Raw genomic sequence first — 15,000 nt, 5'->3', positions numbered from 1 at the left:
ACTACTACTATACTACTACTACTACTACTACTACTACTATTATACTACTACTATACTACTACTACTACTACTATTATACTACTACTACTACTACTACTACTACTACTACTAAAACTACTACTACTATTATACTACTACTACTACTACTACTACTACTAAAACTACTACTATTATACTACTACTATTCATACTATTACTACTACTACTACTACTACTACTACTACTACTACTATTATACTACTACTATACTACTACTACTACTACTATTATACTACTACTACTACTACTACTACTATTATACTACTACTATACTACTACTACTACTACTATTATACTACTACTACTACTACTACTACTACTATTATACTACTACTACTACTACTACTACTACTACTACTACTACTATTATACTACTACTACTACTACTACTACTACTAAAACTACTATTCATACTATTACTACTACTAACAGGTGGTTCTATTTGGCCCCTCATTGTTGGACATAAAAGACTGTAACAGCAGGAAATCAGCTCCAAGTAATTTTAATTGAAGAAATGTGTTCCGTAGTATTCCTACGCATAATAGAGAGACGTGATTGTATACAGATGTAAGCTGTATACAGTGATTGTATACAGATGTAAGCTGTATACAGTGATTGTATACAGATGTAAGCTGTATACAGTGATTGTATACAGATGTAAGCTGTATACAGTGATTGTATACAGATGTAAGCTGTATACAGTGATTGTATACAGATGTAAGCTGTAAACAGTGATTGTATACAGATGTAAGCTGTAAACAGTGATTGTATACAGATGTAAGCTGTATACAGTGATTGTATACAGATGTAAACTGTATACAGTGATTGTATACAGATGTAAGCTGTATACAGTGATTGTATACAGATGTAAACTTTGAAAGCAAGTTTTATGCACACATTATACTCTACCTGTTTAGGCTTCTTGCGGTCAATTTGCAGTCTAAAAATGACCATCCGCTCAAAAGTAAATCGCCCCACGGCTCAATTTAGTTGTGTGATCCATGTCCCACTCATTGTTGGTTCTCCAGGAAGGAAACAACTTGGTAGGGTTAAAGCCTCTGGTAGGATGTGGCAGCCAACCATCTGCTGTGCTCTTCTACTAATGGATGTTTATCTAATAGATGTTTATCTAATAGATGTTTATCTAATATATGTTTATCTAATAGATGTTTATCTAATGGATGTTTATCTAATAGATGTTTATCTAATATATGTTTATCTAATAGATGTTTATCTAATAGATGTTTATCTAATAGATGTTTATTTTCAATGTGGAGAATTAAAACAGAAGGATTTAGGATTGGAGAGATATGAGTCCAAAATGGCACCCTATTCCCTACATAGTGCACTACTTTTGGATGGAGCAGGAAATCTGGGACTCAGAGGGGCTGGGTGGGTTGGAGGGAGAGAATTAATGTGGTGGTGGTTCGTTAGGCACAGGCTACCTCAGTCACCAGACGTGACCTTGCATGCTGGTGTTGTCTTTCATAACAACAAGCTGGGTGGATGTTCCAGTTAGCTTCTGCAACCAGGAAGTGTTCCTGCCCTTTGTTGATGGCAGCAAAGCCCTTCACATTCAGTTCAGAATACAGTGTTTCCTGTGTAGAGAAGTGTCTTCCATTGGGCTAGCCTGTAGTGACTATGTGGTCTCCAACAGCATACAATATGCAGATGATACGTGTCCTAGGATAAGAGGACCTGTGACGATGATACGTGTCCTAGGATAGGAGGACCTGTGACGATGATACGTGTCCTAGGATAGGAGGACCTGTGACGATGATACGTGTCCTAGGATAGGAGGACCTGTGACGATGATACGTGTCCTAGGATAGGAGGACCTGTGACGATGATACGTGTCCTAGGATAGGAGGACCTGTGACGATGATACGTGTCCTAGGATAGGAGGACCTGTGACGATGATACGTGTCCTAGGATAGGAGGACCTGTGACGATGATACGTGTCCTAGGATAGGAGGACCTGTGACGATGATACGTGTCCTAGGATAGGAGGACCTGTGACGATAACTACAAAATAATTAGCATCAGTGTGACGTCCATTGTTTGGCATCCAATGTTAACATTTGAACTACTTCCTTGTTGTCGACCATGATTTCCGTCTCTCACCTTGGCGTTCCACTTCTCCAGAGTGTCCGTACCACAAGCCTCTGGGTTTGGAGGCTGGATCAGTCAGACCAGACCAGATCAGCTGCTCCAACGAGGACCAGTACACTGGCTGGTTCTCCTCCTGGCTCCCCAGCAATGCCAGACTCAACAACCAGGGCTTTGGGTGAGTCCCCTGCCCCATCCTCTCCCTCAGGACCAACCCCTGGTAGGGCCTCTATCTCCCCCTCCCTGTAAAGGAGGACATTGGCTCAATCAGTAACCTCAGTGTTCCTTTGGGAAATGGCTCTTCTGACCTCATTGGTAAAATAATGGTCCCCTCCAGGTCATTGTTTTTGCCTAGGCTTTAGCTCAGCGGGCTAACACAGTTTCCCCGGCGGTTCCCCTCCAGGTCATTGTTTTTGCCTAGGCTTTAGCTCAGCGGGCTAACATAGTTTCCCTGGCGATTCCCCTCCAGGTGTGCTTGGCTGTCTAAGTTCCAGGACAACAGCCAGTGGTTGCAGATTGACCTGAAGGAGGTGATGGTGGTGTCTGGTATCCTGACCCAGGGGCGCTGTGATGCTGACGAATGGATCACCAAGTACAGCGTCCAGTACCGCACCGACCAGAATCTCAACTGGATCTACTACAAGGACCAGACGGGGAACAACAGGGTGGGCCCATCATAAAGACCTTTTACATTTAGTCACTGAGAATATGCTCTTATTCAGAGAGACTCACAGTCAATAAATACTGTAACAAAACTTTTTTTACAATCATAACTTAGTTCATATACTTACATCAATACATGGTTCATTATGACATCACAAGGTTTACACATGTAATAATGTCCATGGATGTTTTTCTAAAACGACTTGTTTTGTTGGAGGTCAGCTTTCACATCAATAAATGGTTCATTATGACATCACAAGGTTTACACATGTAATAATGTCCATGGATGTTTTTCTAAAACGACTTGTTTTGTTGGAGGTCATCTTTCACATCAATACATGGTTCATTATGACATCACAAGATCTACACATGTAATAATGTGGAAGACAGTCTTGGGATTTCTACATACAGTATATCAAAATCAATCCTTCTCATCAGATCCCATATTTCTTTGGTTCTGTAGCAGTTCAGTCCAAGGGGTTGTAAAGTGTAGTCCTGCTCGGTGAGGCAGGACATCTGGCAGGAGGATTCTCCATCTGTGTCGTCTCTCCTCCTCACACTGCTCCGTTTCTCTCCTCAGGTGTTCTACGGGAACTCGGACCGCTCCTCCTCGGTTCAGAACCTCCTGCGTCCTCCCATGGTAACTCGCTACATCCGTTTGCTCCCTCTGGGCTGGCACACACGTATCGCCATCCGCATGGAGCTGCTGCTCTGCATGAGCAAGTGTACCTGATTCTGTCTGTCCTGACGACCAGGGTCACACTCGGCAGGGTACAACACCGTGGAACGTTCAGACAGAAAATGTAATGAATAGAACTGACATGATTCTACATGACAGAAAGTCATATTGGTTCTACACAATATATTTCTATGTGACGGTCCTGTAATGATACACCATCCTGAACAGGCCCAAGGAGAGCTCTGGTCGTTCCCCTGCATGTTCCCTATGCCAAGGTGGAATCTACTGCTCTGGAAACCCTAGTTTCCTTTCCTTCCCCAAACGGTTAAGTAATATCTCTCTCCCAGGGATGGGGTTTATGTGTGAAAAGGTCCATTCTGTTTTCAGATTAGATGTGTTACAACAACAGTTTTATTTATGATATTTTTTTTATACTGAACATAAAGAGGTGAATGGCCAGGTGTTTCCACTTGGGGGAGGAAGAGAGGATAAATACACGCCTGTGAACCGACAAACACAGAGAAATTGGGGATGATTATGTGATGAGGAAAGCTCAGAGAAAGAGAAGACTACCAGTCCTGTGGTTAACTGGATGTTGTGTACTGTGTTGTGTACTGTGTTGTGTACTGTGCTGTACTGTACTGTGTTGTGTATGTAGTTTGTGACAGTGATGTAGAGGTATCGTTCGTTGCTTGTTTTATTGTATTCATTTCAAGTTGACCAAAACCAGTTCCTGAAATAAAGACAAACTCTTGTACTCTTTTGTTTCGGAGTATCATTGAACAATATTCCTGTGTGATATTCCTCTGATGTCCAGTTTAAATACACCTGTTTGTTTGTTTCGGAGTATCATTGAACAATATTCCTGTGTGATATTCCTCTGATGTCCAGTTTAAAATACACCTGGAGGAATCTCCACTTGTGATGTGTGAAAACCTTTTCCTGATCCCCAAAAAAACAATTAATGCCAGTTAACAGGGTAGATCCATGTGGTTTTAATTCTTATTTACAGTCAGATACCAAATATACACATATATAAATAATGCTGTTTGTGTGTGATGTCATGCAAATAAAATCCTGTGGGTCAATTTTAAACAAACAAACAACCGGAAGTGATTTATAATTCAGGATCTGGATCATCTGGAATTTAGGATCATCTCAAACTGATTTGTGTTTTTCTGCCATTTTAATCCTGTGACGGCGTGAAGCATTGTTCACTTCAAACAACCCCGAAACGACAGTTAGGAATTATATAACAATGAGTTGACATAAACAGAGACATAAAGAGACATAAACAGAGACATAAACGGCAGTTAGGAATTATATAACAATGAGTTAACATAAACAGAGACATAAAGAGACATAAACAGAGACATAAACGACAGTTAGGAATTATATAACAATGAGTTAACATAAAGAGACATAAAGAGACATAAACAGACATAAAGAGCAGTTATAAATGATATAACAATGAGTTAACATAAAGAGACAAAGAGACATATAGAGCAGTTAGAAATGATATAACAATGAGTTAACATAAACAGACATAAAGAGCAGTTAGAAATTATATAACAATGAGTTAACATAAAGAGACATAAAGAGACATAAACAGAGACATAAACAGAGACATGAAGAGACATAAACTGCAGGTGTAGGCTATTTGAGGTTAGACATTAGTGGGATAGCCTGGTGGTCCCAGATCGAGCTAAAGAGCACAAACAGATCGGGGACCACCTAGGCTAAAGTAAAGGTGATCTTAAACCCAATATAATGAAATCACACCGTAAAGATTTCATGATAGTTGCTGCAACTGGTCCTTGGAGTGTTTTTGCCACATAACCCCTGGAAGACATTGAGTTCTATTGGACACAGAACCCCTAGAAGACATTGAGTTCTATTGGACACATAACCCCTGGAAGACATTGAGTTCTATTGGACACAGAACCCCTGGAAGACATTGAGTTCTATTGGACACAGAACCCCTGGAAGACATTGAGTTCTATTGGACACAGAACCCCTAGAAGACATTGAGTTCTATTGGACACATAACCCCTGGAAGACATTGAGTTCTATTGGACACAGAACCCCTGGAAGACATTGAGTTCTATTGGACACAGAACCCATGGAAGACATTGAGTTCTATTGGACACAGAACCCATGGAAGACATTGAGTTCTATTGGACACAGAACCTCTGGAAGACATTGAGTTCTATTGGACACAGAACCCCTGGAAGACATTGAGTTCTATTGGACACAGAACCCCTGGAAGACATTGAGTTCTATTGGACACAGAACCCATGGAAGACATTGAGTTCTATTGGACACAGAACCCATGGAAGACATTGAGTTCTATTGGACACAGAACGATGGTTGCGACAAGTACCAGGATGCAACGCAGACAAGAGAAAAGTGGAACTGAAGTTCAACCCTGAAAGTGATGTTTCCAAACTGAAAAAGCCTGTATTCAACCTGGACGGTACAATGACAGGTGACGGACCAAAGCTGTTCAATTAAAATGTTACTGTCAACTGTTAGTGTAGAACTCAATGTTCAATTAACACATTACTGTCAACTGTTAGTGTAGAACTGAATGTTCAATTAAAACATTACTGTCAACTGTTAGTGTAGAACTGAATGTTCAATTAAAACATTACTGTCAACTGTTAGTGTAGAACTCAATGTTCAATTAAAACATTACTGTCAACTGTTAGTGTAGAACTCAATGTTCAATTAAAACATTACTGTCAACTGTTAGTGTAGAACTGAATGTTCAATTAAAACATTACTGTCAACTGTTAGAGTAGAACTGAATGTTCAATTAAAACATTACTGTCAACTGTTAGTGTAGAACTGAATGTTCAATTAAAACGTTATTAAAACATTACTGTCAACTGTTAGTGTAGAACTGAATGTTCAATTAAAACATTACTGTCAACTGTTAGTGTAGAACTGAATGTTCAATTAAAACATTACTGTCAACTGTTAGTGTAGAACTGAATGTTCAATTAAAACATTACTGTCAACTGTTAGTGTAGAACTCAATGTTCAATTAAAACATTACTGTCAACTGTTAGTGTAGAACTCAACGTTCAATTAAAACATTACTGTCAACTGTTAGTGTAGAACTCAATGTTCAATTAAAACATTACTGTCAACTGTTAGTGTAGAACTCAATGTTCAATTAAAACATTACTGTCAACTGCAATGTTCAATTAAAACGTTATTAAAATGTTGTGCAAATATATGATGGAGAACAATCCAACAGATCACCTGATACACAGTCCAACAGATCACCTGATACACAGTCCAACAGATCACCTGATACACAGTCCAACAGATCACCTGATACACAGTCCAACAGATCACCTGATACACAGTCCAACAGATCACCTGATACACAGTCCAACAGATCACCTGATACACAGTCCAACAGATCACCTGATACACAGTCCAACAGATCACCTGATACACAGTCCAACAGATCACCTGATACACAGTCCAACAGATCACCTGATACATAGTCCAACAGATCACCTGATACACAGTGAATGTGGGTTATTAACACATCTCCATGGAACAGCACATGTCCAGTTGTCTGGCGAGAACTGGACTGTAGTGAGGCTTTGAGGGGAGAGGACATCTTTCTGAGGGGCAGTCTGGGGCTTTGAGGGGAGAGGACATCTTTCTGAGGGGCAGTCTGGGGCTTTGAGGGGAGAGGACATCTTTCTGAGGGGCAGTCTGGGGCTTTGAGGGGAGAGGACATCTTTCTGAGGGGCAGTCTGGGGCTTTGAGGGGACAGGACATCTTTCTGAGGGGCAGTCTGGGGCTTTGAGGGGAGAGGACATCTTTCTGAGGGGCAGTCTGGGGCTTTGAGGGGAGAGGACATCTTTCTGAGGGGCAGTCTGGGGCTTTGAGGGGACAGGACATCTTTCTGAGGGGCAGTCTGGGGCTTTGAGGGGAGAGGACATCTTTCTGAGGGGCAGTCTGGGGCTTTGAGGGGAGAGGACATCTTTCTGAGGGGCAGTCTGGGGCTTTGAGGGGAGAGGACATCTTTCTGAGGGGCAGTCTGGGACTTTGAGGGGAGAGGACATCTTTCTGAGGGGCAGTCTGGGGCTTTGAGGGGACAGGACATCTTTCTGAGGGGCAGTCTGGGGCTTTGAGGGGAGAGGACATCTTTCTGAGGGGCAGTCTGGGGCTTTGAGGGGAGAGGACATCTTTCTGAGGGGCAGTCTGGGGTGTTTTTAGGGGAGAGGACATCTTTCTGAGGGGCAGTCTGGGACAAAGTCAGATTGGTGTGCTCAGGAGGTGTGTGTGTGCCTGCGCACGGTGTGCCGGTGTGTGTGCGTGCGCACGTGTGTGTAAGTGCGTTTGTGTGTGTGTGTGTGTGTTTGGCCCTGTCCGGGGGTGTCCTCGGATGGGGCCACAGTGTCTCCTGACCCCTTCTGTCTCAGCCTCCAGTATTTATGCTGCAGTAGTTTATGTGTCGGGGGGCTAGGGTCAGTTTGTTATATCTGGAGTACTTCTCCTGTCCTATTCGGTGTCCTGTGTGAATCTAAGTGTGCGTTCTCTAATTCTCTCCTTCTCTCTTTCTTTCTCTCTCTCGGAGGACCTGAGCCCTAGGACCATGCCCCAGGACTACCTGACATGATGACTCCTTGCTGTCCCCAGTCCACCTGGCCGTGCTGCTGCTCCAGTTTCAACTGTTCTGCCTTATTATTATTCGACCATGCTGGTCATTTATGAACATTTGAACATCTTGGCCATGTTCTGTTATAATCTCCACCCGGCACAGCCAGAAGAGGACTGGCCATCCCACATATGCTCTCTCTAATTCTCTCTTTCTTTCTCTCTCTCGGAGGACCTGAGCCCTAGGACCATGCCCCAGGACTACCTGACATGATGACTCCTTGCTGTCCCCAGTCCACCTGACCGTGGTGATGCTCCAGTTTCAACTGTTCTGCCTTATTATTATTCGACCATGCTGGTCATTTCTGAACATTTGAACATCTTGGCCATGTACTGTTATAATCTCCACCCGGCACAGCCAGAAGAGGACTGGCCACCCCACATAGCCTGGTTCCTCTCTAGGTTTCTTCCTAGGTTCTGGCCTTTCTAGGGAGTTTTTCCTAGCCACCGTGCTTCTACACCTGCATTGCTTGCTGTTTAGGGTTTTAGGCTGGGTTTCTGTACAGCACTTTGAGATATCAGCTGATGTACGAAGGGCTATATAAATACATTTGATTTGATTTGTGTGTGTGCGTGTGTGTGTGCGTGTGCGTGTGTGTGTGTGCGTGTGTGCGTGTGTATACTTCTTCTTATTGTTACTTTGTCCTTGATGTTCACACTATGTACTGTAGATGAATGACTAGCCAGGGATAAAGATATCCATGACATTCATTCTGCCAATATCAGAAAGTTAGGCCTACGTATTTTACCCTTTAAAGCCAACAGCACAAACTGGTATGGTATGGATATCTCTGGTATGGATATCTCTGGTATGGATAACTCTGGTATGGATATCTCTGGTATGGATATCTCTGGTATGGATGTCTCTGGTATGGATATCTCTGGTATGGATAACTCTGGTATGGATATCTCTGGTATGGATATCTCTGGTATGGATGTCTCTGGTATGGATGTCTCTGGTATGGATATCTCTGGTATGGATATCTCTGGTATGGCTGTCTCTGGTATGGATATCTCTGGTATGGCTGTCTCTGGTATGGCTGTCTCTGGTATGGCTGTCTCTGGTATGGATGTCTCTGGTATGGCTGTCTCTGGTATGGATATCTCTGGTATGGATATCTCTGGTATGGATGTCTCTGGTATGAATATCTCTGGTATGGATATCTCTGGTATGGATATCTCTGGTATGGATATCTCTGGTATGGATATCTCTGGTATGGATATCTCTGGTATGGATGTCTCTGGTATGGATAACTCTGGTATGGATATCTCTGGTATGGATATCTCTGGTATGGATATCTCTGTTATGGCTGTCTCTGGTATGGCTGTCTCTGGTATGGATGTCTCTGGTATGGCTGTCTCTGGTATGGCTGTCTCTGGTATGGATATCTCTGGTATGGATATCTCTGGTATGAATATCTCTGGTATGGATATCTCTGGTATGGCTGTCTCTGGTATGGATATCTCTGGTATGAATATCTCTGGTATGGATATCTCTGGTATGGATATCTCTGGTATGGATGTCTCTGGTATGAATATCTCTGGTATGGATATCTCTGGTATGGATGTCTCTGGTATGAATATCTCTGGTATGAATATCTCTGGTATGGATATCTCTGGTATGGATATCTCTGGTATGGATATCTCTGGTATGGATATCTCTGGTATGAATATCTCTGGTATGGATATCTCTGGTATGGATATCTCTGGTATGGATATCTCTGGTATGGATATCTCTGGTATGGCTGTCTCTGGTATGGATATCTCTGGTACGTGCGTTTGTGTGTGTGTGTATCCTTCATCAGGAAACAACAGGACATCTCAACAGGAATCTCCACATGGGGCCTGGAGTCTCTAATAACTAGATCAGCGGGTGTGACTGTCATGGTTACTGTACTGCAGAATGACCCTTTACAACAAGCAGTACCTTACAGTACATTCCCATCTGTTTGTGTTAACTGACCATAGACTATATGAGTTGGGGCCAGGCGATACGTGTGTGTCAAGATGATGTGGCAAATGATTACCTGTAAAAACTTCACAACCCTGAGCCATATAGGTATCTCATTATTTTATCATACATTATAACATTATATCATTTGTCTTTGTCCATCTGTCGTACATATATCTATATATATCTCCATAACTCTGTGTCAAATCAGATCAAATAAATACATTCAAGTAAACGGACAGAACAAACAGGCTATACTGTAACAACAATAAATAGAAATGATGAAAAACCTCCACAATTAAATGTTTTTGGATGAAATATTGAATTATTATTATATATATATAGTTAGAATCTCATAATCTTTTTTACATTTATTTTTAAAGCTCTTGCAATATTACACAATTATTAATTCTACAATACTTATTAAATCTCCATTTAGGCCTAAATATCTTTAAATAAAATCATTTAATTGAAATCAAATAAAAGGAATTTCATGAATAATATAATATAATATCAATACAAATTCTATCAAATGTTTGAAGCATCAAAAAAGGTCAGATTTTTACAGCCAGTCAGTCCACCTCCCAGTGCAGTCATATAGTCCTGAACTTAGAGAGATACAGTATAACCTTCTGAACTCTATAGTCCCAGGTGCGTCTGGCGGCCAGCAGGCGGCAGTAGTGAGAGCCCGGAGTCCTATTCATTAGGGCACACAATTGAAAACGTTACAAAACGCTTCGCAACGCACCACAAAAAAATAAGCTTTTCTTATCGGACAGTTGTCCATCTTGTCCCTCCCTGCTTCAGTCTGTTTTGTTCCATTTTGGTGCCTAACCAACATGACGACCCTTGAGGGCAGAGAGACGTCTCCTCCATAGACATTTTTTCCTAGAATGGACATCCCCATTCAAGTCAATGGGTGGTAGAATTCTAATTCCATGTGGTAGAATTCTAATTCCATGTGGTAGAATTCTAATTCCATGTGGTAGAATTCTAATTCCATGTTCTCCTCACAGGGCTGTCTCTTTCAGGTCGTTGAGGTTTGGCATCCGTGACCTTGACGGTCTGGTAAAGGTGGGCCCGTTGGCGACCATTTGGTCGGGGTACGGCTGAGCCCCCTCTGCCCTGGCGAGGGCCGCCGCGTGCCAGTTGGACTCCATCTGCCCCTGTATCTGCCCCGGGAGGGGGTAACTCTGCTTCCTGTGGCTCTTAGACTGACCAGAGCTGGAGCTGCTGCTGCTAGGGTGTCCCTGGTGGGACCTACCGTCACCTCTCCCATCGCTGAACACTCCCCCTTTAGAGGAGGAGGTATGGGGGTTGGGGAGGTGCTGGAATCGCAGGTCGGAAGGAGGAGGGGGTTGGCTGGAAGAGGAGGAGGGGGAGAGGTGCAGGAGCCTGCGTAGGGACTTCAGGGGTTGGTTCTAAGGGGAGGCATAGAAAACAATCACCACAAAGCTTGTGAACACTAAGCGGGTACACCAAGGTGGAAAAGAACAATTTAGTTTAGAATTCAGGACATTCAGGAAGTGAATTGAAAATTCAGTTCAACCAGTAAACATAAATGAAGTGTGACTGTGAATCCACCTGTTTCTCCTGAGGCCAGTCACTGACTCTCTCTCTCTGTCTCCCTCTCTCCCTCTCTCGCTCTCTTTCTCTGTCGCGATCTCGGCTCTGCTCGCGTTCACGGTCCTTATCCCGGGAGCGTTCGCGGTTCTTCCTCCGGCTGCCGTGGTGAGAGGAAGACGAGGATGAGGACTTGGCCCCCTTCTGGATAAACAGGTTGTCCTGGCTATCACCAGGAACCTACCATTTCACAACAGGAAAGGTGGGGGAGAGGGGGGGTTAACATTGACACAGTCAAGAACGATGGACTCAGGACATTTCAATAAACTTGAACACCCCAAAACATCCACTAGACCTCCAGAGGGAAAAAAGGCTAAGGAATCTACTCTGACTGCATTTGGGGTCTAGTGGACACTTTCCGAGTGCATTGTGGGTAACACAGCGTGCAAATATGATGAGCAGGCATCACAGGCACATCTCTGGATGGCTGTGGGTCCTCCATGCACCTCTCTCCTCCCCATTCCCTCTCCTCTCCTCTCCTCCTCCTCCTTCTCCCCTCCTCCTCCTCGATCCTACTGCACCAGATGCTTCACATGCTGTTAATATCATTGAGCGGAGCGGACGGTGACATCACAGTGACGACATCACATGGAATGAACCCAGGAACCAACCAGCACACCAGCTCTCAAACCCAGGAAGCAGTGACTGTGAGACCCAACTGGCAGTACATTTCTGGATGACCACGGTCCAGTGACTCCTGTCCATCTCTGGCATCTCTGACAGAGAAACACGAACACATTTTCAATACTGTACTGTAACGTACAGTTGAAAGTCTATTGGCTACTGAGGGACTGTCTATCATAACGTCAGCCCATTGAGCAGAATGTATGCAAACAGAACTACTGTTGATTAACCAGTCACCACTATGTAGACGTGAACAGCTGAGATTGAGATGGCTGGCTTTGCCTTGCACCACTAGGACCAGATGGTCTCCTCTGCTGTAGAGGACTGTTTTAGAGAGGAGGCTGAGGCCCTGATGGGCTGGGCTGGGGGGCTTACATACTGTACACAGTGCCAGAGGGAGGACAGAGAGGGAGAGAGAGAGAGAGAGAGAGAGAGAGAGAGAGAAGAGAGAGAGAGAGAAGAGAGAGAGAGAAGAGAGAGAGAAAGAGAGAGAGAGAGAGAGAGAGAGAGAGAGAGAGAAGAGAGAGAGAAAGAGAGAAGAGATAAGAGAGAGAGAAAGAGAGAGAGAGAGAGAGAGAGAGAAGAGAGAGAGAGAAGAGAGAGAGAAAGAGATAGAGAGAGAGAAGAGTGAGAGAGAGAGAGAAGAGAGAGAGAGAGAGAGAGAGAGAGAGAGAGAGAGAGAGAGAGAGAGAGAGAGAGAGAGAGAGAGAGAGAGAGAGAGAGAGAGAAGAGAGAGAGAGAGAGAGAGAAGAGGGAGATCTGGTGTGGTGACATTTGCTTCGAGAAGCAGCCCTCAGGACGTAGCCTACTTAACTTTAGCTCCTGATCCCAGACCAGTTTAGAACATGCTGACCTACATGCAATCTGCTTACAGCAGTGTGTTGTAGATCTGATTATAGGCCAGCGTACTACAGTTGACAGATCTGGAAGCTGTTGTGGTGGTATGAACCATAAAATGCCCGTGGATGTTCGTGTCAACAACAACAGATGAATGAATGACTCCACAGTAGTTGACACATAGAGTAATGTCACTGCATGTCTGTGTGACAGGGTAGGAACTAGGAACCATAGTTTTGGTCAGTGTTTCCTCTGCTTCCTAGCCTGTCACACATGTAAAATAGCATGCGTCGTGATAGAGGCTTATAGTTTACTGGTGAGGTAGAGTAGGGTGCGGTAGACTGATGCTGCAGCATGGGCGAGGGCACTACGGGAAGAGCTTTCTGAGAGGAAGTATGCTTTAAGCTATTCTTTGAGTTAAACAGAGGGAAAAGGCCTTTCTTGATGCGGGGGTTCCTTCCATCGTCGACTCTGTCTGTCTGTAATACAGGATACACAACGCTCCAGTAATGGATAACACACTGGGAAACAGACACACCTGTGTTGTTCTTTGAAGACCCCACACATATACACACATGGTTTAATGTTTATGAAGATGGAAAAGCAGCAGCAATAACAGAAACACATGGGAGCTACATTCTGGCATCTCTCTCTCTCTCTGTCTGTCTCTGTGTCTCTCTCTGTGTCTCTCTCTCTCTCTGTCTCTCTCTCCCTCCCTCCCTCTCTCCGTCTCTCTCTCTCTCTCTCTCTTTGTCTCTCTCTCTCTCCCTCCCCCTCTCTCTCCCTCCCTCCCCCTCTCTCCGTCTCCCTCCCCCTTTCTCCGTCTCTCTCTCTCTCTCTCTCTCTCTCTCTCCCTCTCTCTCTCTCTCTCTCTGTCTCTCTCTGTGTCTCTCTCTGTGTCTCTCTCTCTCTCTGTCTCTTTCTCTCTCCCTCTCTCTGTCTCTCTCACTCTCTCTGTCTCTCTCTCTCTCTCTCTCAATCTCTCTCTCCCTCTCTCTCTCTGTCTCTCTCACTCTCTCACTCTCTCTCTCTCTCTCTCTCTCTCTCTCTCTCTCTCTCTCTCCGTCTCTCTCTCTCTCTCTCTCTCTCTCTCTCTCTCTCTCTCCGTCTCTCTCTCTCCGTCTCTCTCTCTCTTTCCCTTTACTCAGGAGTTTACTCATTATAACTCAAGTGATGCTAGACAGGTAAACGTAGAGTATATAAATGTGTAATGTTGTAGTTCAATCCAACATGTAAAACTGTAAACCTGCACTGTGGATTAATCAGATGAATGTCTATGTGTGACTGAGAGGGTAAACCTCACGGTATTGGTCGGTTTCTTCTTCTTCTTCTTCATCGATCTGAAGAAGCCCTGTTTCTCCTTCTCTTTGGCCGGCTCTGGTTGGTTCATCACCATTGCCTCTGCAGTACTCCTGAAGTTGCCGGGACACAAGACTGTGTTAGCTCGCTGAGCTAAAGCCTAGACATTACCTCAGGGAGATTGCTCATCCCAACACGAGTCAATGTCATTCGTTCTTTCGTTCATTCATTGTAGATGATATCCAGTGATTGACAGCTCACCAGTCAAAGGCAGTCTGGCGTTTGGAGTGGTTGTTCATGACACCTGGGTCCCCTGGCACCGGCGGTCCTCTGCTCTCCCTCTGAGCCCCACCATCATGGAAGGACGAGGAGTTGTCTGGCCTGGGAGAGGGCACTGCAACACAACACAAAGAGAAGAAGACACTTTCAGAGAAGGAGAAGAGACAGTCCCCATCCTTCTCTCTCTCTCTTGGTAACTCTCTTTTTTTTC

At 44.0% G+C, this 15,000-nt stretch overlaps 2 protein-coding genes across 2 annotated transcripts in view; one reads left to right on the top strand and one right to left on the bottom strand.

Annotated features, from left to right (window-relative positions):
• Positions 1–3,728, top strand: part of LOC139372898 (retinoschisin-like) — a 10,807-nt gene extending 7,079 nt beyond the window's left edge. Inside the window, exons 4-6 of the mRNA XM_071112756.1 lie at positions 2,185–2,326; positions 2,618–2,813; positions 3,392–3,728. Of these exons, the coding sequence (XP_070968857.1) occupies positions 2,185–2,326; positions 2,618–2,813; positions 3,392–3,544 (491 nt within the window). The 3' untranslated portion in view covers positions 3,545–3,728. The remainder of the gene's footprint in view (positions 1–2,184; positions 2,327–2,617; positions 2,814–3,391) is intronic.
• A 6,958-nt stretch (positions 3,729–10,686) lies between these two features.
• LOC139373917 (cyclin-dependent kinase-like 5) overlaps positions 10,687–15,000 on the bottom strand; it is a 23,952-nt gene continuing 19,638 nt past the window's right edge. The window contains exons 15-19 of the mRNA XM_071115008.1: positions 14,772–14,904; positions 14,515–14,623; positions 13,526–13,690; positions 11,712–11,930; positions 10,687–11,548 (exon numbers count right to left, since the gene is read on the bottom strand). Coding sequence (XP_070971109.1) covers positions 11,138–11,548; positions 11,712–11,930; positions 13,526–13,690; positions 14,515–14,623; positions 14,772–14,904 — 1,037 coding nt within the window. The 3' untranslated portion in view covers positions 10,687–11,137. The remainder of the gene's footprint in view (positions 11,549–11,711; positions 11,931–13,525; positions 13,691–14,514; positions 14,624–14,771; positions 14,905–15,000) is intronic.

Source organism: Oncorhynchus clarkii, chromosome 18 (genome assembly GCF_045791955.1).
Source record: "Oncorhynchus clarkii lewisi isolate Uvic-CL-2024 chromosome 18, UVic_Ocla_1.0, whole genome shotgun sequence".
NCBI classification, from domain to species: Eukaryota; Metazoa; Chordata; class Actinopteri; order Salmoniformes; family Salmonidae; genus Oncorhynchus; species Oncorhynchus clarkii.
Note: the sequence above shows the minus strand (reverse complement) of the source record. Positions and strands in the feature narration are given on the sequence as shown.